The sequence below is a fragment of the Malaclemys terrapin genome, chromosome 8 (genome assembly GCF_027887155.1).
Source record: "Malaclemys terrapin pileata isolate rMalTer1 chromosome 8, rMalTer1.hap1, whole genome shotgun sequence".
Lineage (NCBI taxonomy): Eukaryota > Metazoa > Chordata > Testudines > Emydidae > Malaclemys > Malaclemys terrapin.
This window is the reverse complement of record NC_071512.1, coordinates 22,575,788-22,602,356: the sequence shown is the minus strand read 5'-3', so window position 1 is coordinate 22,602,356 and position 26,569 is coordinate 22,575,788. Positions and strand designations below refer to the sequence as shown.

The following is a 26,569-nucleotide window of genomic DNA, read 5'->3' as shown; positions in this document are numbered from 1 at the left end:
ATAAACAGGGTGCCTTGCCATGAAACTTTGGGTTCATCCTGCCAAGACTTCCCCGAAGCATCATGTCACAACTGACAGACCCTGGCTCCTCCCTACCTGTGATCAACCTAGCTGGCCACTAGGTTGATCCGGACTCGGGACTGGTAACTATAACATCGACTGGCAGGTCATTGTGTGTGTGTGTGTGTGTGTGTGTGGTATGATTGAATGCATATGCTAAGTGTTGTATCTTCAATAAACGTGGCGTATTGCCTTTTCCTCTGAAAAAGATCCAGTGTGCTTCTTATAAGCATAACACTCTGGGAGGGAGTTTGGGTGCAGGAGGAGGTTTGGGGTGAGGGCTCTGGGCTGGGGCAGGGGGCTGGTGTGCGGGATGTGGTGCGGTCTCTGGGAGGGAGTCAGGGTGCAGGCTCTGGGCTGGGGCAGGGGGTTGGGGTGCAGGAGAGGATGAGGGGCGGCTCCCGAAAGTGACCTGAACACCCCTCTGGCAGCGGCTCCTAGGCGAGGCGGGCGGGGCGGTGTCCGTGCGCTGCTGCCCACAGGCACCGCCCACGCAGCTCCCATTGGCTGGGAACTGTGACCAATGGGAGCTGTGGAGTCGGCGCTCAGAAACACCCTCCCCCCTGGGGCCGCAGGGCGAGGGGGCGGCCACTTCCGGAAGTGGCACGGAGTGAGAGTGGACAGAAAGATGCCTTAGCCTCACTGTGCTGCCGGTGGTGGCAGCGGCAGCCAGGGGCCCCTTTTAAATCGCCTGGGGGCAGCAGGCAGGGCTGGAAGACGCTCTGCGGGAGGCGCACCGGGACAGCAGGTGGGGCCGGGTAGAGACTTGGCCCCGAACATTGGTGGATCTGGGCCCCTGGGCCCTGAATATTCCTGGAGCATGGACATCATGGGCCCATATAACTCGCTGCCCCTGACTTCAAAGGTTTACTGGCCTATAAAAATACTGGATATTCTTTCTTGCCTGGAGATGCTGGTAACTTGATGTAAATAAGGAAGCTGCTTAGACAAAGATTCCAACTTGCTAAAATTAAGTTTCAGTCACTAAGAAGTGTGTTACTTTTGTTTTATTTGTAACCATTTCTGTCTCTGTTACTCTTGCTTAGTATCACTTAAATCTATGTTCATTACTAATAAACTTATTCTTAGTTTTACTATAAACCATCTCAGTGCTGTTATATTGAAGTAAAACATGAGTCCTCAGCCAAACTAACAGGCTGGTGTGTTCATTGTCTCTCTGGAGACAGCTAACTTAATTTCTGTGCAAGACCAGTGACAGGGATTGTCACAGTAGACAGTCACAGTAGAGTGATGGGAACTGGGGTTCACTAAATGTTATCTGCAAGGCAAGGTTAAGACTGACAGAGTCTTGAGGAATTTGCTGTGAGGTGAACAGATTGGTGTTGCAAGACTGACACACAAATTAAGCTCCAGCAAAGCTGTCTCTTGCTGAGACAGAGGGATAGAACAGTGGCTTACAGATCTGGATGCCCTTAGGAGAACATCACAACCTCATCTCCTAGATTCATAGAATTCAGTGCGAATCTCAGCTTTCATTTTTAAAAAGTAAACTTTTAAGTCCTGATGGTTGCAGAGAAAAGCTTCAAAATGTGACCCAAGTGCATCCTAAAGTCTAAAAACAAAGCAGAAGACAAACAAAAGTGAGCCAGTTTAAAAAATCTCATGATTTTTGGAGAAATCTCACAATTTTTAGGCCTGCCCCATGGGTTTCGACTACTTGGAGTTGGCAACACTCTAATCCCACGCATTACAACATTTTTAATAAAGCAAACATTCAAAACAATTGCATATGATAAAGTGAAATCATTTCAGAAATTATAATCTCTGGTATGTGCCAATGGTTTGCAGGTAAAACATCTTGGCTTGCAAAATAGACTTTTCATCACCTCTTCCATTGTAATGTACCAAGGGTGTTAACATTTTTATTACACAGTAGAAAATGCCTTTAGCATTTTTAATGCTATTGGGATTTTCTGATTACTTGTAAATGATGCAATACAATGCCTAGATAGATCAGTAATATTTTCATGGCAGGAACTGTTGTCACAGTTCAGGGAAACTGCACCTCTATTCCTCCTCTTCCTTCCTCAAGGACACCCACGCTAGGCTCATCCATCACCTCTTTTGGGTGGAGACCCATGTCTCTTTCCGTCCTGACTGGGTGTTTTCCCAGGCTGCATAGTTCCCTGCCTAACACTGTGATATCCCTGACAAGCCAGACTGCCTAAACCGGCTAGCGACTGCACTTTGCTTTCTCTTCAAAGGCTATGAAAATGTAATAACCAGCAGTTATAAATTACCACAAAGCTCTTTCTAAGCAAGCACGTTTATTATTAAGGTGAAAGCATTCCAGAGAAAGCACATTAAACACAATAAAAGAACATACATGAATGCTAAAAGCTTACCAGAGATTACTCATCAGTGTTATGGGGACTCAGTAGGCCAAAGTCCTTCCAACACTCCCCAGGAAGGATTGGGGCCTCCTTGTACAGAAGGTCCTATCTTTTTGCTGGATCAGAAAGAAGACTTTGAGTCAGTTTAAACTCTGGCTATTTATCCAAAAGTCCTTTCTTTGTCTGTTGGTCTCTGGAGAATCCAGTTGGAACCAGTATATGCTAGGCTCTCTAGGTGATGTTACATCTCTAAGGTGTTACAGCCTGAGTGAATTTCTCTAATGACTGTTTTTAACTTCTGGTGTACCTGTGGGCACCCTCCCCCATGGAATTACATACAGTCCTTGTCCCACAATGATTCTTAATACAATAAGATCTCACAAAGATAACTGCAAGAATTTGCCAAATCTATCACACTTACTACAGATTTGTACAGCCCCTAGCACACTGAAGCTCTGATCTTGGTTAGGACCGCTAGACACTACTGTAATACTACTACTAATAATAATAATATTGCATTTCCCTCCCCCCACATTCTCTCTCTTTTATCTCTGATTTTCTTATTTCTTATTTAGTTTCAAAATACCAATAAGACACAGAACAGATGTGCATTTCAGAGTGATTTGTGCCTTCCTCAGACTCAATCTTGCATACTTGCTTTATAACAACCCACCAGAAATAATCACTGTGCTTTGCATTGCCAGCCATGCCTTACCAATGGGACTACCTGAAGTCCATAAGCACCATGCTTGATTGTGTTTTCAGGATAGTGCCCTTATTGCTTGGTCATAAGGTGCTATGATGAAATTGGCTTCCATCGAGATGAAATTATTATACGGTGGGTGCAAAACTGGTTGAAATACTGCACTCAAGGACTAGTTATCAATAGTTTGTTGTCAAAACTGGGAGGGTCTGTCTTTGGTCTGGTTATTTTCGTGAATGATTTGGATAATGGAGTAGACAGTATGCTTATAGTATTTATGGATGACACCAAACTGGGAGGGGATGCAAGCACTGTGGAGGACAGAATTAGAATTCAAAACAACATTGACAAACTGGAGAGTTGGTCTGAAATCAACAAGATGATTTTCAGTAAAGACAAATGCAAAGTACTGTACTTAGGAAGAAAAAAATCAAATGCACAACTCCAAAATAGGGAAAAAACGGGCAGGATCTGGGGGTTAGCATGGATCACAAATTGAATGAGAGTCAACAATGTGATGCAGTTGTGCAAATGGCTAATATTCTGGGGTGTATTAACAGGAATGTCATATGTAAAACATGGGAGGTAATTGTCCCACTCTATTTGGCACTGGTGAGGTCTCAGCTGGAATTCTGCATGCAGTTCTGGGCATCACACTTTAAGAAAGATGTGGACAAATAGGAGAGGGTCCAGAGGAGAGCAACAAAAAGGATAGAAGGTTTAGAAAACCTGACCCATGAGGACAGCTTTAAAAAACTGGGCAGGTTTAGTCATGAGAAAAGGTGACTGAGGAGGGAACTGATAACAGACTTCAAATATGTTAAGGGCTGTTACAAAGAAGACTGATGAATTGTGCTCCATGTCCACTGCTGGTAGAGGACAAGCAGTAATGGGCTTAATCTGAAGCAAGAAAGATTTAGGTTAGATATTAGGAAAATCTTTCTAACTATAAGGATAGTTAAGCTCTGGAACAGGCTTCCATGGGAAGTTGTGGAATCCCCATCATTGGAGGTTTTTAAGGACAGGTTGGACAAACACCTGCCAGGAATGGTCTAGGTTTATTTGATCCTGCCTCAGCTCAGAGGACTGGACTAAAATGACTTCTTGAGGTCCCTTCATGCCCTACATTTTTATGACTCTATGTATTTTATCCTCTCCGACCTCCCTATTTCCTGTCCATACCTAAGAGACAATTTTGGAGCAAATGAAAAGCAGTGTCTTTTTGAGCTCCTGCAGCTTTACATGACCTGCCGCCTACCTTGTTTGTGACTAAGTAGCTAGTCTGAAAAAAGCTACTTGATTGAAAAAGGGGGTTTTTAAAACAAGATTGTAGCTCCAAAAAAAATGCAACAACCACATAAACAGAAAAAAAGAAAAACTACACTGTGGTGTGAAATGCATACACTAAGAATGAGCTACATTTCCCCCCTTCTGTAGTCGCATTGTCTAAAAAAAATCTAACAACTTTTAAAAAAACACTATTTAAACACCATTTTCATAAATGAATGCTCTGCTGCATATAGGCCTAATGTGGACATCATAACTTGGACCTCACCAACATCTCTAAGGAAGTCTGTGGCTGAGCCAAGAACAGAACCCAGGTTTTTTGAGCCCCAATCCAATACCTTAACTACAAAACTACCCTTCTCTTTTGTGCTCTCATAATGACCCCAATCCAAGAAAGCAATCAAGCACATGTTTAATTTTTAGCATGCAAATATTTCCAGTGATTTCAATGGGACCTATTGTGCTTAAAATTAAGCACCAGTTTTTGTGCTTTTCTGGAGTGGGTTAAAATTTCCAAAAGCAGAAACAGGCAAAACAAGAAATCTTGTGAGATTACCAGCTGAATTTTACAGATCTGAGAGATCTGGAAAAGCAATGGATTTCTGCATGTTTCTTTGAAACTTTTAACATTTTCCCATCACTAGTTCTATGGCCTTTCTTGCTATTTGCTTGTGCCACTTATCACATTGTAAATATCAGGCAGTAACACACACTTGCTTGTGGGCTACACTTGAAGAAGAAACTCCTCTTACAAGTCTGAGGATCTACCTCTGCTTCCCAAGGCCAGGTTTTCCTTGAATCTGTAGACAACACTGTCACTAAGAAATAAGAGAATTTGAGGCCGCTCATATAAACCATTTGTGGCCTTGGATACTCCATTCATGGTGACAAATAAGATCCAACATGTGGAATAAATCAGGATTTACTCTGGGGAACTTGACAAATCCCTGGAGGCTGAAGTAGTTGGCTTAACCTGCTTAGTTCTCTCCTACTGTGAGTTAAGGTTCTCTTTTGTCCATGATCAGAGGACAGATTGAATGTTAAGTTTTGCTAACTGTTAAATATTGACAGTGAAACAAACTATTATTAGTCACAAAGCCAGATCTAATCTGTTATTTATCAGCAAATAGCTATTGCAGTGATATCTACCCAAATACGTACAGAAATTTTAGAAAGACACTTGAAGTTTTAGAAAGTTTGGTATTATGAGCTTAAAATGACTAATACAGTTTCATAAAGTGAGTGTGATGACCGTTTTAAATTTCTCAAGAACTTTTTATTCTAACAGAAACCTCAGCAAATTGCCACAGCCAATTTGTTTTATTGCATTCAAAGCTATTCTGCATTACCCAACTATTCCCATCATAATAGTTACCTTCTTTCTGCCCAAGATGAGCTGAGCATGTCTTTCTTTACATCCTGTCAATGTGGCTTCTCAACTAGGTGAAGAATCACTGCACACCACTGAAACAGCATTGAAGGAATCCCCAGTCCATACAAATCACCCCATTTGTTTCTAATTAGTCCATCTGTGAACTGTCTAAATTGAAATGACTTATCCATATTGAATAGCTCTGTTACATCAATGGTCAATGCTCTCATGTGGCAGCTGGTTTCCTGTAAAAATGTGCCTTTTTCAAATGACATTCTTGCATGGATCAAAATATTTTTAACCTTTTTGAATGACTGTATCCAGTAGTTTGCCCTTCCTTTTGTACGCTCATCTTATAGATTCCACATGCAGCAGTGTGGAGGACTGCACTATTTTTTGTCTTCTATTTCGCTCGCTCCCAGGAAGATCTGGAATATCCACAACCATTTCTTCCAGTCCTCTATCACAAGGCATAATTCAGGGTTATAAAAGGTTATGTGATTCCATTACATATCAGTGGCTAAAACCCACTGATTCCAGAGGCTGCTATTACATGCATCAGCTCTTAAATGAGCTTGAAGTCCTATGATTCACAGAAAACTGTTTATACAACAAGTATTGCACTTGGTTCCCTGGATATAGGGCCAGCTGTTGAAGTTGTTCACCGAACTATTTGTTCCTGCCTACTCCTATTCTACTGGCATCCACTTTTAAAAGAATTTGTACACACTGCTCTCAGGAAGTGAACAGAAATCAGGGGTCAGATGTTCTGATCCTAAAAAGCTTTCTGAGAAACAAGAAATTACTGCTTGAACCTTCAATTAAAAGGGTTATTTCTGTGTTTTTCCCCGGTACTTTCAGTTTGATAAGGTTTTTTTTTATTTTTTGTTGTTTTTCTTCATATCCCGGTTTAAACCATTTTAACTGTTCATTTTAAATGGTTATGTTACACCCCGGAAATTACTGCAGCCCAATGGTGGATGAAATTCCTACAGTAAGCAAGCCACATAAAGGTCTTAGAACTGAGAATCAAGGTGAATAGTGTAACATATCCTATTTATCAAATGATAATGAAAATCACAGAAAGATATAGTAGGAAAAAATGCATTCCTTGTCCAGGAAGTTACTAACCCATGTTCAGATGAAGAAAAGCATACTATAGACAAGGCATTTTCACGCTTCCTTCCAACACAAGAAGATTGGTGTTGTCACTAAAAGTCTGCACATGGTCCCAGGAGATCTGGGTCCAATTGCCATCTCTGCCATATATTGCTTGTGGGGCCTTGGACAAGTCACTTACGGAAAAATTTCCAAAAGTGTTTAACTGACTTAGGAGCCTCGGTCCCATTTACTTTCAATGAGATTTAGGTTCCCAAGTACCTAGATTGCTTTTGAAAATGGGACTTGGCTCCTAAGTCTCTTAAGAGACTTTGAAAATTGTACTCCCTTTTCCTCAGTTCTTATCCATAAAATATGGCTAACAATACTTCCTCTCTCCCATTATTGTCTGTTTACAGTGTAATTTATTTGGGATGGGGATTATTTCTTACTATATATAGACACAGCATTTAGTACAGTGGGGTCTTGACCTTGGTTGGGCCCTCTATGCTACCATAATATAATCAGCCTTTGTGTTTGTATATCTTAGCTTTTAATTTTGTCTTTATAAAACACTTTGGGATCCTTTGGTAGGAAAAGGCCAATCTATATGTAGGATATTCATACTATTTTATTCTTTACTGTAATTAGATGTTTGTTTGAAGGTTTGACCTTAGTTACATAATGATAGTGTTCAATAAATTATATAAAAAGGACACGTTCCTTTTTCCTCATTGTTGTATTGAGAATAAAAGTGATATTATCTTATCTTTGGCATTAATCCCTGAGTTGCCTGCAGTGCACCTCTAAACCAGGTATCGAAGGAAATTCCAGAAGAGGAACCCTAGTGATTCTACTGTTTACACAAGCCTCTCAGCATGTGACTATAGCAGGAAGAGACTGAGGTGGCAAGGTACATGTTTGTATGCCATACCTGTGTGCGCATGTGGCACAGGTGTGCACCACAGTTGCCAACTTTCATGCGGTAAATAAGCACCCTGACTTTCACAATAAGCCAAAAATCAAGCTAATCCCATTTCAAAACAAGTCCAAAACAAGCCAATCCCTAAGAACCCCAACGCTTTATGTGACTAAATCCCCCCATGTGCAGTCTGGGACTGTGGTGGGCCCGCTGTGCACCCCAACTCTCTCCCCCCCTTGCTCCTGCTTGCCCATTGTCCCTGCTTGCCCCCCTCTTGCCCCCGCTTGCTGGAAGCCAATCAAAAAAAAGAAGCAACAAGCTACAAGTCAAACAAGCAACAAGCTACAAGCCAAAAACTAGCCTACAAGCAACTCACAAGCCAATTAAGCCAAAAACAAGCCCAATTTCTGCATTTTTTTCACAGGTTTGGCATGTCTGGTGTGCACAGAGCTGTTAAGAAAACAGAATTTTCATCCTGAGGAAAATTTCACTACACCTTTCTGTTCTGAATTGGATTTGTAAGTCCAAATATTCGAAAATATAGTGAAATGAAAATTCCAAAAAGTTTTTAATCGGAAAAGTTGAAACCAAAAAATTGTGACTTTTTGATCAGAATGAAACGAAAATTGTTCTTTCAAATTGACATTACGACATTAATGGTTGCTTTGCTTAGTTCTTTTTAAACCAAAAATCTGGACTGAAATGACATTTTATGGCAAAACCAAAAGAAAGTTGTCGTTTCATTTGAAAATGCTGATTCAAAACATACATTTTTGTTTTGACATTTCTTGCTGTAAAATTGAAATTCATCAGAATTGAGATTTTCCTGTGAAAAGTTTCTGTTTTGATGAAGCCATATTTTTCAGTGAGTACATTTTCTGTATGGAACATTTTAGCCAGCTTTATGTATGTGTTTGCGAGCACATACTGTGTGCAGATGATTATGTAATAATGATGCCCCTGATATCCTACACAGGAGTGATGTACCTGTTTTCTATAGGATGGATATCCTCTCTGCTTTGTGAGCTATACCCCATTTGTCAATTATTGTTGCCATGTTAGGAGATGGCTGATAGATTGAACAGATACATTTGGAGCATTGTTTTGCTGGTTTTTTTAATCTATTATTTCTTTATGCATCTAACAACTGTGATATCTTTGAAGAATCAGATTGAACAGATACATTTGGAGCATTGTTTTGCTGGTTTTTTTAATCTATTATTTCTTTATGCATCTAACAACTGTGATATCTTTGAAGAATCAGACAATGTCATCTGCTGAGCAGTCAGACATTAGTGAAAAGAGAAATCACATGTAAAAGAAGAATTTTAAAGCAATCTACTTGTGTCACTGAGGAAAACTTATCAGAAAGTAACCACATAGCACCTGTCTGATGACAACATAAATCCCTGTTCCCCTTCACATGGTTCTCTTTTTGGTGTGGTATTTAATCATCTTATTAATGTTACGTAAACTTTTTTTTTTCCTTTTAGTCTTAGTAAAATGCCTGCTTCACCCCATTAAGGATTAGACAAAGCAAAAGTCCTCCCTTGTAAAGGAAATACTTTTCCAATCAGCTGGTTATTTTTAATAGAAAGAGGTGTGTCTGGAATATTCCTAATTGTGGAATGATCGTATTTTGTAGGGCTTTACTGGAAAGCAAAACAGACTAACTTACAGCTTCCACCTCTCTCTCTCTCTCTCTTTCAGTATCATAGAGGAAGTGGATAAAATGGTGGGACCAAATGCTGTCCTCTAAATTTCCCCTTAAGAATATATGAGATCATAATGGAAAAACAGACTGACATCAAGAGATATTTTCGCAATAGCTATGGTTTGATATTTAAAAATTCCACTCTGATGGATCACAGAGATTATCTAGGCATGGAAGTTCCACACAGATGTATCTGATTGCGATCCAGGATTCTTGGCACACACCTTGGTCACTATATTTTACTTTTTGTTCTGTGTTTGGAATTAACCTAGAGCATGTGTATATTATATACATTTACGCACACATTGTACATTCCATAAACATGTACATATTTACTGTTAATACTAATTATTATTATTATTAGGCTGGTGCCCAAAATCCACAACCAGGCTAGGCTGCATTGTATTACGTGTTATATGTAGAATATTTTATTGCCTCTGTCCCCCAATGAGCTTACAATCTAAAAGAGAGAAGATGTAACAAGTGAATGATACAGTTAAGCAGACTGGGATGGGATGAGGTAGACAAGGTAAAAAATAAATATAATATGATGTGCAAATCTTTATCTTCAGCGGGTCAGTGGCAGTGATCCCCTGCCCAGACATTATCAGGTTGCTGTATGCATTACGGAAGAAATGGATGTTGGGGAGGGACCGGAATGAGTACAAGATGGTGCATTTACAGATTTTGATTGAGAGCTTTTTTCTTGTCAGGGAAGGTTGGGGAGAACATGCTAAAGTGCTTGTTGGAGAAATGAATGATGGAGGCTGGTGTCATTGGTGAAGTGAAGTCCAGAGATGACTTTGCTCAAGATATAGGTTAGATAGATAGGGCTATGTGTTTGCCACTTGACAAACGTTGTTAAAAATTAATCCACAAAGCCACGATATTATCCTCCTTCAAATCTGTCCTTCAACTCAGCCCCACCATGATGCTTACAAAACATGGGATGATGAATGGACAGTTCAAACACAGTTGGTGTGCTGTGACTGCTGGTCTTTATGTTAAGCATTGCTGTCTCACAGTGACTTTGTGCTGTTCCTGCCTATTTGCTGTATTCACCTGTTGTTTTATCATATTTTGGGGGGCCCCAAACCAGCAACTAATTGCACATGGGTGCATTGCTGCCCCTGCCTGGAGCCCCACTGACGTGTGCTCATGTGCTGTCAATTGCAGGATCAAGACCATCATTTGCAACAATTTGCAGCAGCTGGTATCTTTTTTTTATTATATGTATGTCCACAATAAGGTTTCAATCCCTGCTTGGGACCTCTGGGGGTAATAATTAATAAATAATAATAATACTCCATGTGAGTATACAGTACATAGATGCATCACTTATTCATTTCTAGTTTTTTAAGTTAACTGGAAAACAAAGGGTTTTTTTTCCCTTAAATGATGTATATATTGGTTCCCATGTTTTTAAATATTACAATCATTCAGGTTTTGAATTTGTTTTGGTAGTAGAGCTTTTATTTCACATTATTATCATCCCTTTAATACTTAACAGCTAATAAAAGACTAAGTGCATTAACTTTCTCTCTCTTTCATAATATAAAAAATTCCAGGTCAAACAACATTGGAAGTTTATTTACTGTGCATTTTCCCCATCGCAAAAAACAGATTGTATATGAAGGACAGACAGAGAATGACAGCTGAAAGGAAATACCTCTGGCATGGAATAAAAGGTCATTAAAATAATCTTATTTCCTCTTCAAAGATTACCTGGGACTCCCAAACTTTTTCTTCTTTTCTTGCTTTACCGCTATCACTATGTATAAAAGGAACTTACTCCACGTGTTGCAATTCTGTGGTATTGCGGTGAAACAAAGTATCTCTTTACTTTCAGAGTTTACAAATATAAAGGCAGCCAGCGCCTAGCTGTTGTCAGATCCACAGAACGACCACTTCCAGCAGCATCACCTAACAAGCTCCACTGGAAAAGGTAAGAAATCCTTCTTATTGCTCTATGGTGGAGTATCTCTACACTGGGGCATCAGAGAGCCAGTAAGAGATGAAGTCAAAGGATGCTAGTTATATAAAATACACCAATGCAAAAAAAAAAAAAAAAAAAAAGCTGAAGATCTTTCAGTTTACATTCTTGCTAGAGTAAGATACCCAAGAAAGTATGTTTAAATAGAGACAGCTGTTATTACATTTTTCTGAAGACAGGAAAATACACTTATACATATTGTATAAGTACATACTTAATACACTTATACATATTGAGGTATGTATACACTGTATAGATTTAAATATTTACAGTTAATAGAATTGAAATATATATTATACACTTCTACCTCAATATAACGCTGTCCTCGGGAGCCAAAAAATCTTACCACGTTATAGGTGAAACCGCGTTATATTGAATTTGCTTTGAGCCACCGGAGTGCGCAGCTCCGCCCCCCGGAGCACTGCTTTACCGCGTTATATCTGAATTTGTGTTATATCTGGTCGTGTTATATCGGGGTAGAGGTTATATTATCAACATTTATGTTTTTGCGTATGAATTACACAAACATACAAATTACATAGCCAGATCCTTAATTGATATAAATGAAGTGAATGAAGATATGCCAATTTACACCAACTGGCCCATAAGATATACATGTGTTGTTCATACACCCCTAATCACAGGGGAGGTGTTCATACTGTGATTAGAGCTGATCAGAAAATGAGTTTTCTTTCTGATGAAAATGTCAATGAAAATGGGGGGGGGGGAACAATGATTTTCCATGGAAATTTTTGACTTTTCATCAAAAACACCCAAACCCAAACACGTCTCTTCTGCAAACAGGGAAAACTTTGCAGTTTGGGTTTTTGTTTGTTTGACAAAAATTCAAAATTTTCCACAAAAACTAGACACTTCTAATGAAAAATGTAGTTTAGTTCAATACCTGATTACATAAAATAACAGTTCTGATGGAAAAAATTCAACCAGTCTTAAAAGTGATGGGTACCAATATAAGAACCTAAGGTTTGTCTACACTGCCATCTAGTTCAGACTAGAGGGAGTGTGAATAGCAGTACACACCATAGTGCTGCATTGTAATGCCCCTGCATGTATGCTGCAGTTGCAAACATAAAAGTCCAGAGCTCAGGACTACAGTAGTGTATTAGTTTCACCCTGTCTATTAAAAATACAGTACAGAGGAATGTATACAATGTGAATCTATGTATTTAAGGTGTCTCAATGGGCACACATGCTCTGGCCACTTTTGCAAATATAGTTATTAACAATTATGTGTCATTCACTTTGGTAGGATTTTTGCCTGAGGAAGTGCCAAATAAAATACTGATCTAGCAAAACTCTTAAGCGTATACTTAATTTTAAGCACATAAGTAGTCTCATTGGCTTCAAATGGAATTACTCACATGCTTAAAGTTAAAAGTGTGCTTAAATGCTTTCCATGATCTGGGTTTAGAGCCCAAAGGCCAAATCCTACACACTTTATTCCTGCCAGGAATCACATTTCTGTCAGTGGGACTCCTCTCATGCGTAAGGACTTCTGACATGACTAAGTGTGCTCAGAATGGGGTCTCTTGGCTGTAAGCTCCTTGGGGCACGTATTGTGTCTTCCTCATACTGTCTAGAGCTGAGCATACTAATAACTCAATCAATAATACCAATTATTAGCCTTTTTCCAAGCAGGCTTATTAATTGTTCTTTCCCCTACTCTCCACAGATGTCTCATCTACTCTTGGTCCTACTTTCGTTATTTTCCCTTGCAGTCCCTCTGGAAGCGAAGTGGAAACTGAGGGAGAATGGTAAGCATTCTGCATTTACTGAAAACTATCACTGGTCGAATAGTTAAAAACAAATATGTTTGTTGCGTTCGCTACAATTCATGGGCTCATATTCTGAATTTTTCATGAGTATTTGGATAATTGCTGGGTGTTCATGAAAAGATTCAGGAGTCCCAAAAGTTTCATGAAGTTTAGCAACATGATTATTCATCTGAGAATTCACACCAGAAACTGCCTTATTCCCTATTCACTGTTCTCCCGTTTCAAGAGTTTCAGTCATGCAATCAGGAAGCAGAAACTGCATCTTGTGACTTAGGTGACAACCCACAAACAAGTAATGAAGAGCAAATAGTCAAAGTGAACATTTCACAAAAAACCCCAGGCCTGAAAATATTTCATCCAGAATGTTCAGAGCAAATAACTCTGAATATGAATTTATTCTAAGAAATGCAGAATCAGTGAACAAATTATTCACTCACAGAAACGGAGCTAAATTCAGGTGGTCATAGTTAATCCCTTTACTCACATTGACCAGCTCCTTAGTCTACAACAGGGGTCGGCAACGTTCGGCAGGCGGCTCGCCAGGGTAAGCACCCTGGCAGGCCGAGCCAGTTTATTTACCTGCTGACGTGGCAGATTCGGCCGATCGCGGCCCCCACTGGCCACGGTTCGCCGTCCCGGGCCAATGGGGGTGGCGAGAAGCTGTGGCCAGCACATCGCTCGCCCGCGCCACTTCTCGCCGCCCCCATTGGCCCAGGACGGCGAATTGTGGCCAGTGGGGGCCGCGATCGGCCGAACCTGCCACATCAGCAGGTAAATTGGCCCGGCCCACCAGGGTACTTACCCTGGCGAGCCGCCTGCCGAACGTTGCCGACCCCTGGTCTACAAGTATCCCCATTGACTTCAGTGGAACTTCACAGGGTGGAAGCTGGTATTCAACATGAGTAAGAGGATCACTGTCTTGCCCATAATGAATATTATTTTTAATGAATATTTCAACCACTTCTGTTGATGGCTTTAGGTTATAAGACTATGCTGTGGTTTCCCTAAACAACATTAGGGGCACTTGAAACTAGAAGCGTTTCTGCCACAGCATAAGAACTACACCTTTGTGTCTTTTGGTACTTCTCTGGCATTTCCTGGTGCCTATGCTTCTCGATACTCACAAGCAGATTGGCAAGCCTCTAGCTTCATGTATTTGTACATTCATGACTTTAATAAGCAGTCTCCACTGCCCAATGTGATGAGATTCAGTGTCCTATTATTAGCAATGTTATTTGGCTTAAAGCCATCCGTTTGGTAATGAAATCTCCTGCTGAGAAGCAATCTTGGCTCATTGCTGGAATTGATGCTTCCTTCCACCCTGAGTGGTGCACTTCTAAGTTCAATTGTGGTGCTTTCTAAACCTTCAGTAAATGTACTCTGTGTTCATTCGCAGGGAAAAACACAAACCCAGAGGACACTAATGACAACAGGGGCTCATGTGTCAGTGGTAGAAGAGAAAGGGTAGATAGGTTACATGGGGCAATGGCTGTATTTGGGGAACTGATGTCCGTGAAAGTGCAGCTGGAGGTTCTTGACCCTGGCAAGAATGAAGCGGATTCTTGAGTTCTACTCCTCATTCTGCCCCTGATTAGCTGTATGAATTTAAGCAATTCATTTACACATATCTTTGGCCTTAATTGCTGCCCCCCCACCACCTGGAAAAATCTAGCAAGAGAAGGCTGTAAGGAAGAAAAATCCACAAAGATTGCTTACTGAAGTTTTCCTAAATTGTTTCATGAAGGAGTTTCTCCTAGTCTGGAGCAAAGGGCTCCACAGAGTGACTGAGGAGTATTCAGAGGGTCATGACTATTTGTTGGAGGCCCTGTACCTCTGCTTTGGGATCATCTCTCCCCTAGCAGCCACTTCATTGGGACCATGCTGAAAGGGCAACCAGATTTTCTGCCGGAAAAAATAATGCCGCATCAGGCTGTGGGGCTTTAGAAGGAGGCAATACATACTCCTGGCTTTCCCTTTGCCCACCTGCCCCCACCCCAATCATAGATCCCTCGTACTGCAGAGATCTCTCCCTGGAATCCATGGGAGTACAATGCTTCAGAAGTGCTTCACCCCACATTCTGTGAGCAAAGACTGAGATCCAGTAGTCCTTACTCATCAGAGGAGTCCCACTGAAGTCAGTGGGGCTCCTTGCTGGAATCAAGTGAGTAGGATTTGGCCATTGGGCTTTAAACCTGGATTATGGAAAACATTTAAGCACGTTCTTAACTTTAAACACATGTATAGTCATGTTTAAAGCCAATGAGACTATTTGTGTGCTTAAAGTTAAGCATATGCAGGGAATGACTGGGCCCTCTGTGCCTTGATTTCCCTCTCTGTGAAATGGGGATAATGACATTACCTGCTTTGCAGGGCTGCTACTGTGCCAAATTCTCTGAGACTCTGGAATGAAAATGACGTCTAAAGTGAAAATAACTCTGATTGCTCATGATGGTTTGGATGCATTTCATATTTGCATTTAAAACCTGGAAATCTTGCCAAAAGACAACTGGGCCTTACTGTTGTTATTCATGCCAGTGGTGTTTTGCCAGTAGTTTCAAGGCCAGCAGTGCTGGGCGTAAGATGTAGTTTGATTTTACCAGCACTTTAATCTTGACTAAGACCCAACATTTATTTCCCTATAGTTTACGTCATAGAGTCAGAGTGGACTCAGGAAGCACCAGCTGAAGAAGTGGAGCTCACCTGCAATTTATCTGAAGACCAATCTATGTCAGTCTACTGGATGAAGGATAAGGAAAAAATAGGAACTGACAAGACATTAGCCATTTCAGTCAAGGAATTTCCAGATGCTGGCAACTACACCTGTCACAAAAGTGATACCCATGAGATTTTAAGCTACTACTTTTTCCTTATTACTAAAAAAGACTCAAGTAGGCAAATATCTAAGTGGATTCTAAAAAGTTTTAAAGGTAAGGTAATGGGGCAATATGATGTTATTTCCATGTACAGTATGCGCCATAACATCGCAAAGGAAAAAAGAACTCATTGGAAAGAACCACTATGCATGACTAATGAGATGGATTATAATCTTTAGCATGGTATATCTTCAAAGTGCTGTTCAGGCATTAAGGGGCAAATAATGCCCTCTCCTACATGGGTGCAGAGGTCCCCATGTGCAGCAGAACCAGGCGGATCTGATGTGCAATGCGGGAGCAGGATCTGGGGAGTCTAGCTTTGTATGGGGTTCCCATATGCTGTCACAAAGGATGAGTTGGGACCATGACTTTACAAGAATCTTCTGATCTTTCCCATATGGAGTGGGGGAGTAGAGGAATGCTAATGCTACTCTAGCCTCTAGGCTGGAACAGCAACCATGGAACAGCTTCACAACATGTGGGGGAATGACTGTTCTTCCCCTTTGCCCTCGCAGCTCTCATCAGTGCCTAGCTAAGTCATTCAAACCACGTGCTGAGGAGAGCATTTGCCCCTAACTAATTCATCTTCATAAAGCAGAGGTTACGTGTCTTATCCTAAAACCGCTTCTGAGCCAGGATTAAAACCAGTAGTTTGGAATCCTAGGCTCATGGTTAACACACTGGACAAAGATACATCTCCCAGAGCAAAATATCTATCTTCTTGTCTTTCTCTTGGACCACTAAACATTGTTAGAAGGGTGGAATCACTTCATTTATAGACATTATTCCTATCCTCAGCATGATAAAACCACCTTTGAAATGTGTCGCAAACAGCATGGCGAGCAATCAGAGAAATGAAATCATTTATTGAAGATATTGGGTTTGTTGAAGACAATTTTTTTTTAATAGATGGGAAATATCCTATAAAAGAAGTGAACAAGCTCCGGGGAAAAAAATGGCAACATAATTTCTAAGGGTCACTTTTAGACACCAGCAAACTTCCAGCCACTATTCAGCTGATGTGTATATTGTGCATTGTTTTCCTGGGAACAGAATCAATACCTGCCAGCAGGATTTTGTAGAGTTACTGTTTTATCTTACTGGTCAAACAATTATATTTTTTTTTAATCAATTTTTTCTCTCTCTTTCAATCTAGAGCCAAACAACATGACATTTTTAAAATGTGAGGCAAAGAATTACTCAGGGATTTTCATATGCTCATGGAAGACAGAAAATGAGAGTCCAAATGTGAAGTTCACAATCAAAAATCTAAAAGGGTAAGAGCTTGTACTTTCCTCAGCCACTTCATTAGGATAATAAGGCCGGAATACCCCTCTTTGTCAGCATGTGGAAGGGATACTACAAAAATAGTTGGCCACCTATCACATGAACTGGACCGGGGGAAGGCCACTTTTATCATTTGAGGATGTGGACCAGCACATTGGATATCGTCTACAGGACATTCCCTTCTAGGCCCACCAAATTACTGCACGGAAATCTGGTCAGGAATTAATATAGCTTAGAAGTGTAAGAACTCCGATTAGATCTTCTCTGCAGAGGCTGTAATGTAGCTGCAGAGTGACTCAGGCAGTAGAACTGCAGGTGAGGAGAGGAATTTCAACCAGATATAGAAGCAAGTCATCTTGCAGAGTCCTTTTCTCCAGATCCACTGGCTGTATGGAGTTGGGAGGTCAAACACTATATGCCCATAGCATTCTCCCTGTCAAGGACCCTGAGGGGAATACTATGAGAGAAACTTCTTGGGGATTTCCTACCTCCCACTCCCCTCCCATGGGTTTCTCCAAGGCAGGGAGTGCTCTGGCCCAGTGTTATTTTTATTTGTTAAAAGGGGAAATAAGCGCAAAGCATAATTTGCTGGATGCAAAAATACAGTCAAATTCTGGCAGTATTGTGTGGTGTTATTTCTTATGGAAACATACTCAACTTCACTTGTTTCCTCCAGCTGGGTTTGGGAAAGGGGCTGAAGAGTGAAGTTAGATATTAGACCCTCCACACTAGTCAATAAATAGTGGTATTAAAGAAGAGACAGTCTTTAATTTATGCCCAGAACTCCTATTGACATGGGAGTCTCATGTACCGAGACATGCTATTTATGACACAGCAACATTAGCTTGTCCAGTGACATGGTGTCATTGAAGTATCCGTAAGCAGCACTTTATTCAGAGCTCTCCAGCATTTCTATTATCACTCTCTGCTTTGAATTCAGAACTCAAGAGGATGTGTCTGGAAGTGTAATCTGTGGAAGTCCTGTGCCTCAACGCTATGAACTAGAGACAACGTACACAGTCAGTTGTCAGAAAACCAACCACTGCCCATTTGCTGAGGAACACCAGCCCATTGAGATGTTCCTGGAGGTCATTGATGAGACACAATATGACAACTGCACCAGCAGCTTCTTCATCCGAGATATCAGTGAGTGGATCAGAAATCAGCTTTTATTTTTAAGTTTATAAAACTTGTAGTGAATTCAGTGATCCTAAGTGAATGACTGTTGAGGGACAATAGTGCTGATTAATGAATTTACTGCTCCAACAGTAACGGCTTCCCCACACTACCTCTATGTCATCAGTGTGCCTCTGACCTCACCTGAGAGCTGAGAAGGATTAATGCTTAGCCCATTATAACTGTATTCTAGGCCTGTAGGCTTCCCTCCCCTTATGGGAGTAAAGAAGAACAAAAACTGGCAGAAACCAGGAAGAGGTTGAGGCATAGGTGCCGACTCTGGGTAGTCTGTGGCTCAAGCATCCACTGAAAAAAAATAGAAGGTGCTCAGCACCCATGAGCCACAGCAAAGGCGGCAGGTATAAGAAGTTTGTAACGGGGCAAGAAATGTTGGCTGTGGCGCACCTCCCCTGGGAGGCATGCCGGCCCACAGCATTTGGAGTGCTGCTGCTGTCGGAAGCTCCTGAGAAGTGGGGGAGCCACAAGCACCCGGACTGTGGCCCGCCCTGTGCTCCACCCTGAGGCCCCGCCCCCACTCAGCCACTCTGGAGAAGCAGACACTCTGCCAAATTAACACTTTCCTTCCCTGTGCATTCTAAAGGTCAGCAGGGTTTGAGGCTGTGTCCCTTCCCTTTGTCTTCTGCAGCCCTATAAATCCCTTCATCCTTGAGGGGGTCTTATAAGGGGAGCTCTGTGAACGTATCTCTCTTCCACAGGAGGGTACAATATAGTCCCTAAACCTCAAACACCATCTTGGCCTAATTTACTATGGTTTCCAACAGCTGTTTGACTGAATAATTGGTACTAATAAAGCACAAAGAGCTGATACTACGTAGCTAATGAATGCTAATGCAGTCTTTATTTTCTCTTGCAGTAAAACCTGACCCACCCGAGTGTGAGCATGTGGTCAAAAATGGCACAGTGACTTGGAAATACCCCAGAACATGGAGCACACCAGATTCTTATTTCCCTTTGACATTTAAGGTCAACGCTGAAGAGTCAAACCCCAGCAAACACAAGGTATTTGTAATGGGGAGTTCTCATTACTCTTAATGTGTATATGATGCGGTCTTTTAAGAACTTGACCCGCTTCCCATTTTGTCTACACAGTAGCTTCCAAGTAACATGGATTCAAACACTGTGAAAACAGATCAGTCTCAACATTTCAATAGCAGGTTCAGTGAGTCCTCTATGTATCTGATCCAACCCTGTTGTCCTAACTTAAATTACCTAGTGATTTCAATACGGAACTTTGTCAGAGTAGGATCGGAGGGTTTGTAGTTTGGATAATGCCTTGGGACTCGCTGCAATCAAAAGTACTCTGTTAATGTAGTATATTATTAGTATTTAGTGATGTTTTTCCACTGAAACACTCCAATGGCCTTTAATTACCAATCTCAGTCATGTGCATGTAGCCTACTTTTTATGATATAACTCTCTAAGCCATCCTGTTATCTCTATTATGCGTTCCTCTTTTACCCTTCTTGCCCAACCAATTGTTTGCTTCACTCAGATGTTAAGTTGTAAGATCTTTGGGGCAAGGCCTCTCATAAACTATACGTCTATGCAATGTCTCTGGGGCTCTAGCCTAGATGAGGTCTCTGGATTCTAACCTAAGATAAATAAATAAATCTGCTATTGACATATTTTCCAAAGAACACCATAGAAGTCATCTAACCCGATATGACCTATCTCTACATATGAAAGATAATCATTTGTATTATGTCTTTGCTATTTGCCCAAACTTCAGGTCTCATAGTCAGGGATCTTTTTGACTATGAGGCATAGTCAAAGTGAGTGCTCTACTTCGGGATTGTGCCAAGATGACATGTCTACTCTCCAGCACTGGAGACAAGAAGATCTTGGTAGTGAGGTGGAGGGAGGAGTGAAAAACATCACACCCAGCATTGCACAGTCATGTTAGCATGAGAAAAAAGTATCTGTTGACTCAGGATTATTAGGCTTTGTGGATCCTGAGCTGGGGAAAATCCACAACCTTTTCCTACACCAAGGACAAAGACAGCCTAAGTTTTGCCACACTGAATTGCATGTAGTTTGATTGCATGTACACAGTTCAGATTTGCACAGAAGAGCTCTTGCTAATAGAGTAAAAAATCAATGACTCATGGTCTCACACTACCCAAGAGCAGAGGATACTTTAGTTTTTGCCAACTGCTTCCCAATTTCCAGCAGCACATTATTAAGTAATACTAATTTTTAGGAAGACATAAAATAGATTTGTTTGCATTGCTAATGCACCTGTGCGGGTTAAACACAACAACTACTACGTGGCAACTTGCCCACAGCATGACACCAGAAATCATTGGCATAATTAGCAAAAGGACCCACCATCTTCTGTCTCCCAGTCCTAGGCCTTGACCACAGCGATATACACTTGTAGCTATGAATTCACTTAAGAATAATTCATCAGGAAATACCCACAAATCTATAATATAGAAGTATTAAATAAAATCCAATATATAAAATATTCAAAGAAATAAAAATTGAACATTAAAATGAAAGTATATGGTGAATCAATAAACTAAGGGCCCGTTCCCACATTCCCATTAACTTCACTTACAATAGAGCTCTAAGTGCAAAGATTAATAACAAGATAATATCCATGTGGGGCCGTGAGTATGAGTCTACACTACGGCTTTTATCCCCACATTCTGACTGACATTCACCAAAGCTTATAAGAGAAAATAAAGCAACCTAAATGACACTTATTTCACTTCATGAACAGACCTAACAGGTTAAAAGATTACTTTGTTAAGTAAAAAAATGAAGAAAGTGCATACCAGCAGATGGAGCCATCTCCTTAGTTATGGTTCTTTGCACTGAGGAAGGGCCTCATTAAAAATATAAAGGTGCATGCTAGCTTTACAAGAGTTCTTTATAGGAGCTGCATGTCCACCATTGGAAATCATACTATGTAAAGACGTGCCAGGGTATTTCAGATCGGTTTGATTCTACTTGTAATACTTTCCTTTCTGCAAAAACTTCCTCTTTGCTCTGATACAGGAGCGATAACTAATGTGAGCACATTTTCATTTTTGCCACAAGATCAACTAGATAACTTTAACTGGATGTTTGAGTAACTTCTGCTTGACCATTTACAATCCATTGACTGGACTGTGTTTTTGTTCATAGTCTTATGATACTGATGAACAGTTCATTCACTTGGCAACGACAGGCAAGCTAGAGAAGATCTACGTTCAGGCCAGAGATCGGTATTACAATTCATCTTGGAGTGACTGGAAACTCTGCAGGTAAAGCTCATGGCACCATTTATCACAGTAGCAGGTGTGACTTTTGACTACATGGGAGGAAGTGGAGCTATGCTAGCTTATTTTTCTCAGATATTGGGGTTTTTTTACCCCCTTACTACTGCCCTATTTATAGTCCTGAGTGAAAGAAGTTATTTCTTGAAATATCTTTGAGGGAACAAGAGTCTATATAAACATGTGACTACAACGTCCAACACAGGCTATCATTCCTCCAAAAGCCCTGGAGAAATAATTAGAATTTATTTACACTAGACAGGAAACATGTATCTAGGGTTCACCTGGAACAGTTAATGATTAAAAGTGCTCTCTGCCTAGCTAGGTATTTGTACTGTGTCCTTCAATGAGTATATGACTGCTGCTAATGCACTGCCAGAACGTTGATCATTTGTCTCCCTCTAGTGACTGGTCTATATAAGAGTGTAAGAGACTGCACTTGTGGACTTAACAGGATCAAGTTATATTCGTAAAGTGAACTGGTGTGAGACAGATACAAGCTGCCTCAGTCTAGTTCTTTTGGGTTCATCAATGATAGTTTTCCAGTAGTAACAGTCCTATGGAGACCCTGAAGTAGAGTTTCTTGTCTGTTCTAAGGGGATTCTAGTTCTAATTATTTCCCCAGATAGTACCCTTTGTTTTGCTGAAAATGGAAGTCAACACTGTTGTCATTTTTGAGGCAGGACAAAGACATGGGAGTGATGACTCCCTCCATGGACAAAATAGAACAGGCTGGGGAAAAAATGGAAAAATTCTTTGAAAAAATTCTGCAGAATTTTTTTCTTTTCCTGTTTTTAATTGAAAAACACCTGGACTTCAAAGTGTTCAGGCCCACACTTCTGCATCACATGTAAGCACTTGTGCAACTTTGGTCACATGAGTAATCCCACTTAAATTAAATAAATAAAACTACAATGGTCACAGGCCAGATTGCCAAAGGTATTTAGGCACCTTAAGATACAGATAGGCACTTCTGAAAATGTCACCAAGCACCGAAGCAAGTTAAGTGCCTAACTTTAATTGAAATCAATGAAACTAATGGGAGATAGGTGCCTTGCCTACTTAGCATTGAAAAATCCTACTAGGCATCTACCTGCATCTTTCAGCACCCTAAATACCTTTGAAAATCTGGCTCTATCTTGTAGAATTGGGGCCTTGGTGTTTCAGCAGCTGAACCAGACTTGCATAAATTTAGTGGGAAGTGGACTGAAAACATATGCCTGGGGAATGTTAAGATAATTTTTGTCTCAATCTTCTTTGTCTTACTTTATAGTAACCAGTAAGAGATTTCATGGAAATGACAGAGGGAAAGCCCCCAAGAAGAAAATGAAACAGACAAAAGACAAGAAGTTAAATATGAATGGGAGGAAAAACTGCAGCTGAACATTATTAGGAAGCCATGGCGTGTATTTTTTTTTATTAGATTAATATGATGACAATGATTGACCCAGCTCTTTTATGGCACACACCAAGTCAAATTAAAATGTATATTTATCAGGTTTTTTTATATATTGAAATAGTGTCAGATACAATGCTTTTTTAACACATTATAATATTGCATCTATATATTTATTTATGTATTTATTTATTTATTTGCTCAATACAAAATGTTGCCATTTCAGATGATGGTATTTATTAGATGAATATTTTTGTGTATTAATTTATACAGAAGGTGACTTATTGTGAGGACAACTTTTGTTATTTAATTATTTATTATTTATAAAATCTATTATTTAAATTAAAAATGCTTTAGCATGGAAATCATTGGCTGCATGAAGCAGCTGTGTATTATTATATTTCATGGCCATATCCAGCATCCAAGCTGATGGCACTTATTTTAGGTGGCGGGAAAAAATAATAAAAGCTTACAGTCCTTGAAATATTAGCTGCTGCATTTAGTCAGTTGTATTACATGTTCCCTTACATCATGTTGGTGTTCAGCTGGAGAACATGATAAATGTTTTTTGCATGATGAAGCTAATACTGTCCGAGTAGTAACCTTAGGGCCTGATCCAACTTTGACTGGAGGCAATGACTTCATTTGGCATTGGATCAGGCCCTGAATGATCTGTGTTCAGTTATAAAGAGTACTGCTATTGTCTCTCATGGATGGAAATGGGAGTTTTGTAGGCTATACTGCCTGCCCCAATAGTCCCACCTCTGCTGAATACAATAATTTTCAATTATGCTTTGCTTATCTTTTATTTGTGACAACTGGGCAGCCAACGCATCGTTTTGAATGGTACCTTTTTGATGGCAACATTCATTCAGATTTACCACGTAGTAGACAATTAACACACAGGGCATGTGGCTAAGAATCTGCTATCAAAATGGATGTCAAAATAGAATATTTAAATATTTAATTATGATGTATCTGATATTTCAGAAAGTTACTGCTAACAGATTTTGTATGCAGCTGTTAAGTGTTTGACTAATATTTGGAGATTTGCAGAATAGTGTTTTACAGTATTTTTATTTTTCATCTTACTAGCACCCCCAGGTGTGCTAGGCTCCTTCACAGAACCCAAGGGAAAATCTTGTCCCTGTCCCTAATTACTTACTGTGTAAGGCCCCAAATTCAGAAAATAATATAAGCATGCACTATATTCATCCCACTTAAGGCTTCTTCCAAAGTCTGTTGAAGTCCTAGAAAGGACTCCGTTTGTGCACATGCTTAATTTTTTTCTGTGTTTGAAATGAGTGGTGATTTAAAATATTTAAGCATTGAAATGGGGGATATCTGATATTTCAGAAATCAGTTGCTAATAGTTTCAGGTACAATATTTACTGATGTTGAGGGTATATATTTTGTTTTTGTTACTAATATTATTTATTTTAAGGTCTGCTTGTAAATTTTTGTCCTACAAATGAATTAAAATGCATTTGAAAAAAGTCTTGGTTTATTTGTGGTCTTTTAGTATAAATGGTTAATACCACATTTACTATCCTAACACAAAATACAATTTGTTTAAAACAAACAAAAGGAAGTACTACTTCACACAACGCACAGTCACCCTGTGGAATTTGTTGCCAGAAGATGTTGTGAAAGTCAAAACTGTAACGTGGCTGAAAAAATAACTAGATATGTTCCTGGAGGATAGGTCCATCAATGACTATTAGCCAAGATGTTCAGGGATGCAATCCCATGCTCTGGGTGTCCTAAGCCTCTAACAGCCAGCAGCTGTGAGTGGACAACGGGATGGATCACTCAATAATTGTCCTGTTCTGTTCATTCCCTCTGAAGCATCTAGCATTGGCCACTGTCGGAAGATAAGAATACTGGGCTGTATGGACCATTGGGCTGATGGAGAATGGCCATTCTTACGTGATGTTCATTCATTATTAGTGCCTCCAAAACAGCTTTTGTTATTTTACTGCATCAAAGACTCCATTCGTAGCCTACAAGACTCCACAGCACAGTGACTGCTGGTAGTTAGCAGTCTGCTCCAGTACCTGTTCTGCAGATTGAGAAATGACTTCTGAATCTCTCTCCTTCTCAGGGTGCATTGAAGTTCATAGGCCTCTGTGGTCAGACTTGTGACTGAAACCAGACTGATATAGATCTTGAGGTTTCTCTTGTTACACTACTGTAGTGTTCCGGGTTGACTTGACCTTTGTTCAGCAGATAGCAGGGGTAAAACTCTGGCCCCATTGATGTGAAAGGGAGTTTTTCCATTAACTTCACTGCGGCCAGTATTTCACATATGGAGATTAAGGGCTTGATCCCAGGAAGGCCCAGACAAAGGTTATGATACTGTACCACTGAGCTGGTGAGCATCCAGAGGTATGATCCAACAGGGTGAATAAACCTGAGTGGTCAGGCAGTCTAGGATGCTGCTGCCCCAACTTATACCACGGAAGAGTGAATAGCTGGTGGTGAGGAATATCATTTTCTTAGACCCCTCAAAAGCAGTTATGTCAGTGACTGTTCATCACAAGGCTCTTAAGCACAACTTGAATATGCCACTGCTTGTGGGTGTAACTAAAAATTCTAAAATGGTTGCTGTGAATATAATGGACCTTATTTTCAGAAATAACTGAGAAACCCTATCATGTTGAAGTCACCGGGCAGGGTATGTGTCCAGCACCTCTGGATATCAGCTCTATAATTAGTACCATGGTCTCTGATGACTCATCAATAGGGTGACTATACATCCTGTTTTGGCCAAGATGGTCTCTTTTTTAAGCCTTGTCCTGGCCGTCCTGACTTTTTTGACAAAACTGTGCGTTTAGCCCTGTAGCAAGGCGAAGACTCACCGATGCGGCACCTCCTGCTGGCCATCTCAGGAATTAGCTCTTTCCAGCCCAGAGCACCCTCTGCAGGCCGGTGTCTCGCCTGCCACTGGCCCTGTGTCCCTCCCGGACCCCGGTGCCCCTTTATCTTGAGGTGCTGCCCCCTGGCAGTGCCCCACACTCTGGGTCTCCCCTCCCAGGGGAACCCCCAACCCTCTAAACCCACCTCGCCTCAGCGGCCACTGCCAATCATCATCTAGCCCCCACTCCCTGGGGCCAAATGCAGTTTGTAAACCACTCATCATCGGCAAGGGGGTTAGGGCCTGCTGCCTTTGCTTATCTCTGAGCTGCCCTGCTGCAGCCCCAGTAACTATTTGGCCCTTTTAGCAAGACCTGCAGCCTGGTTTTTTTTCTGGC

At 40.7% G+C, this 26,569-nt stretch overlaps 1 protein-coding gene across 1 annotated transcript; it reads left to right on the top strand.

Moving 5' to 3' along the window:
- Positions 1 to 13,196: 13,196 nt before the first annotated feature.
- On the top strand, positions 13,197 to 21,911 carry IL12B (interleukin 12B). Its single transcript, XM_054036479.1, has 6 exons — positions 13,197 to 13,278; positions 15,942 to 16,226; positions 17,329 to 17,449; positions 18,400 to 18,605; positions 19,510 to 19,655; positions 21,789 to 21,911. Exons 1-6 carry the CDS (start codon positions 13,197 to 13,199, stop codon positions 21,909 to 21,911), a joined length of 963 nt encoding a protein of 320 aa, XP_053892454.1.
- Positions 21,912 to 26,569: the final 4,658 nt, after the last annotated feature.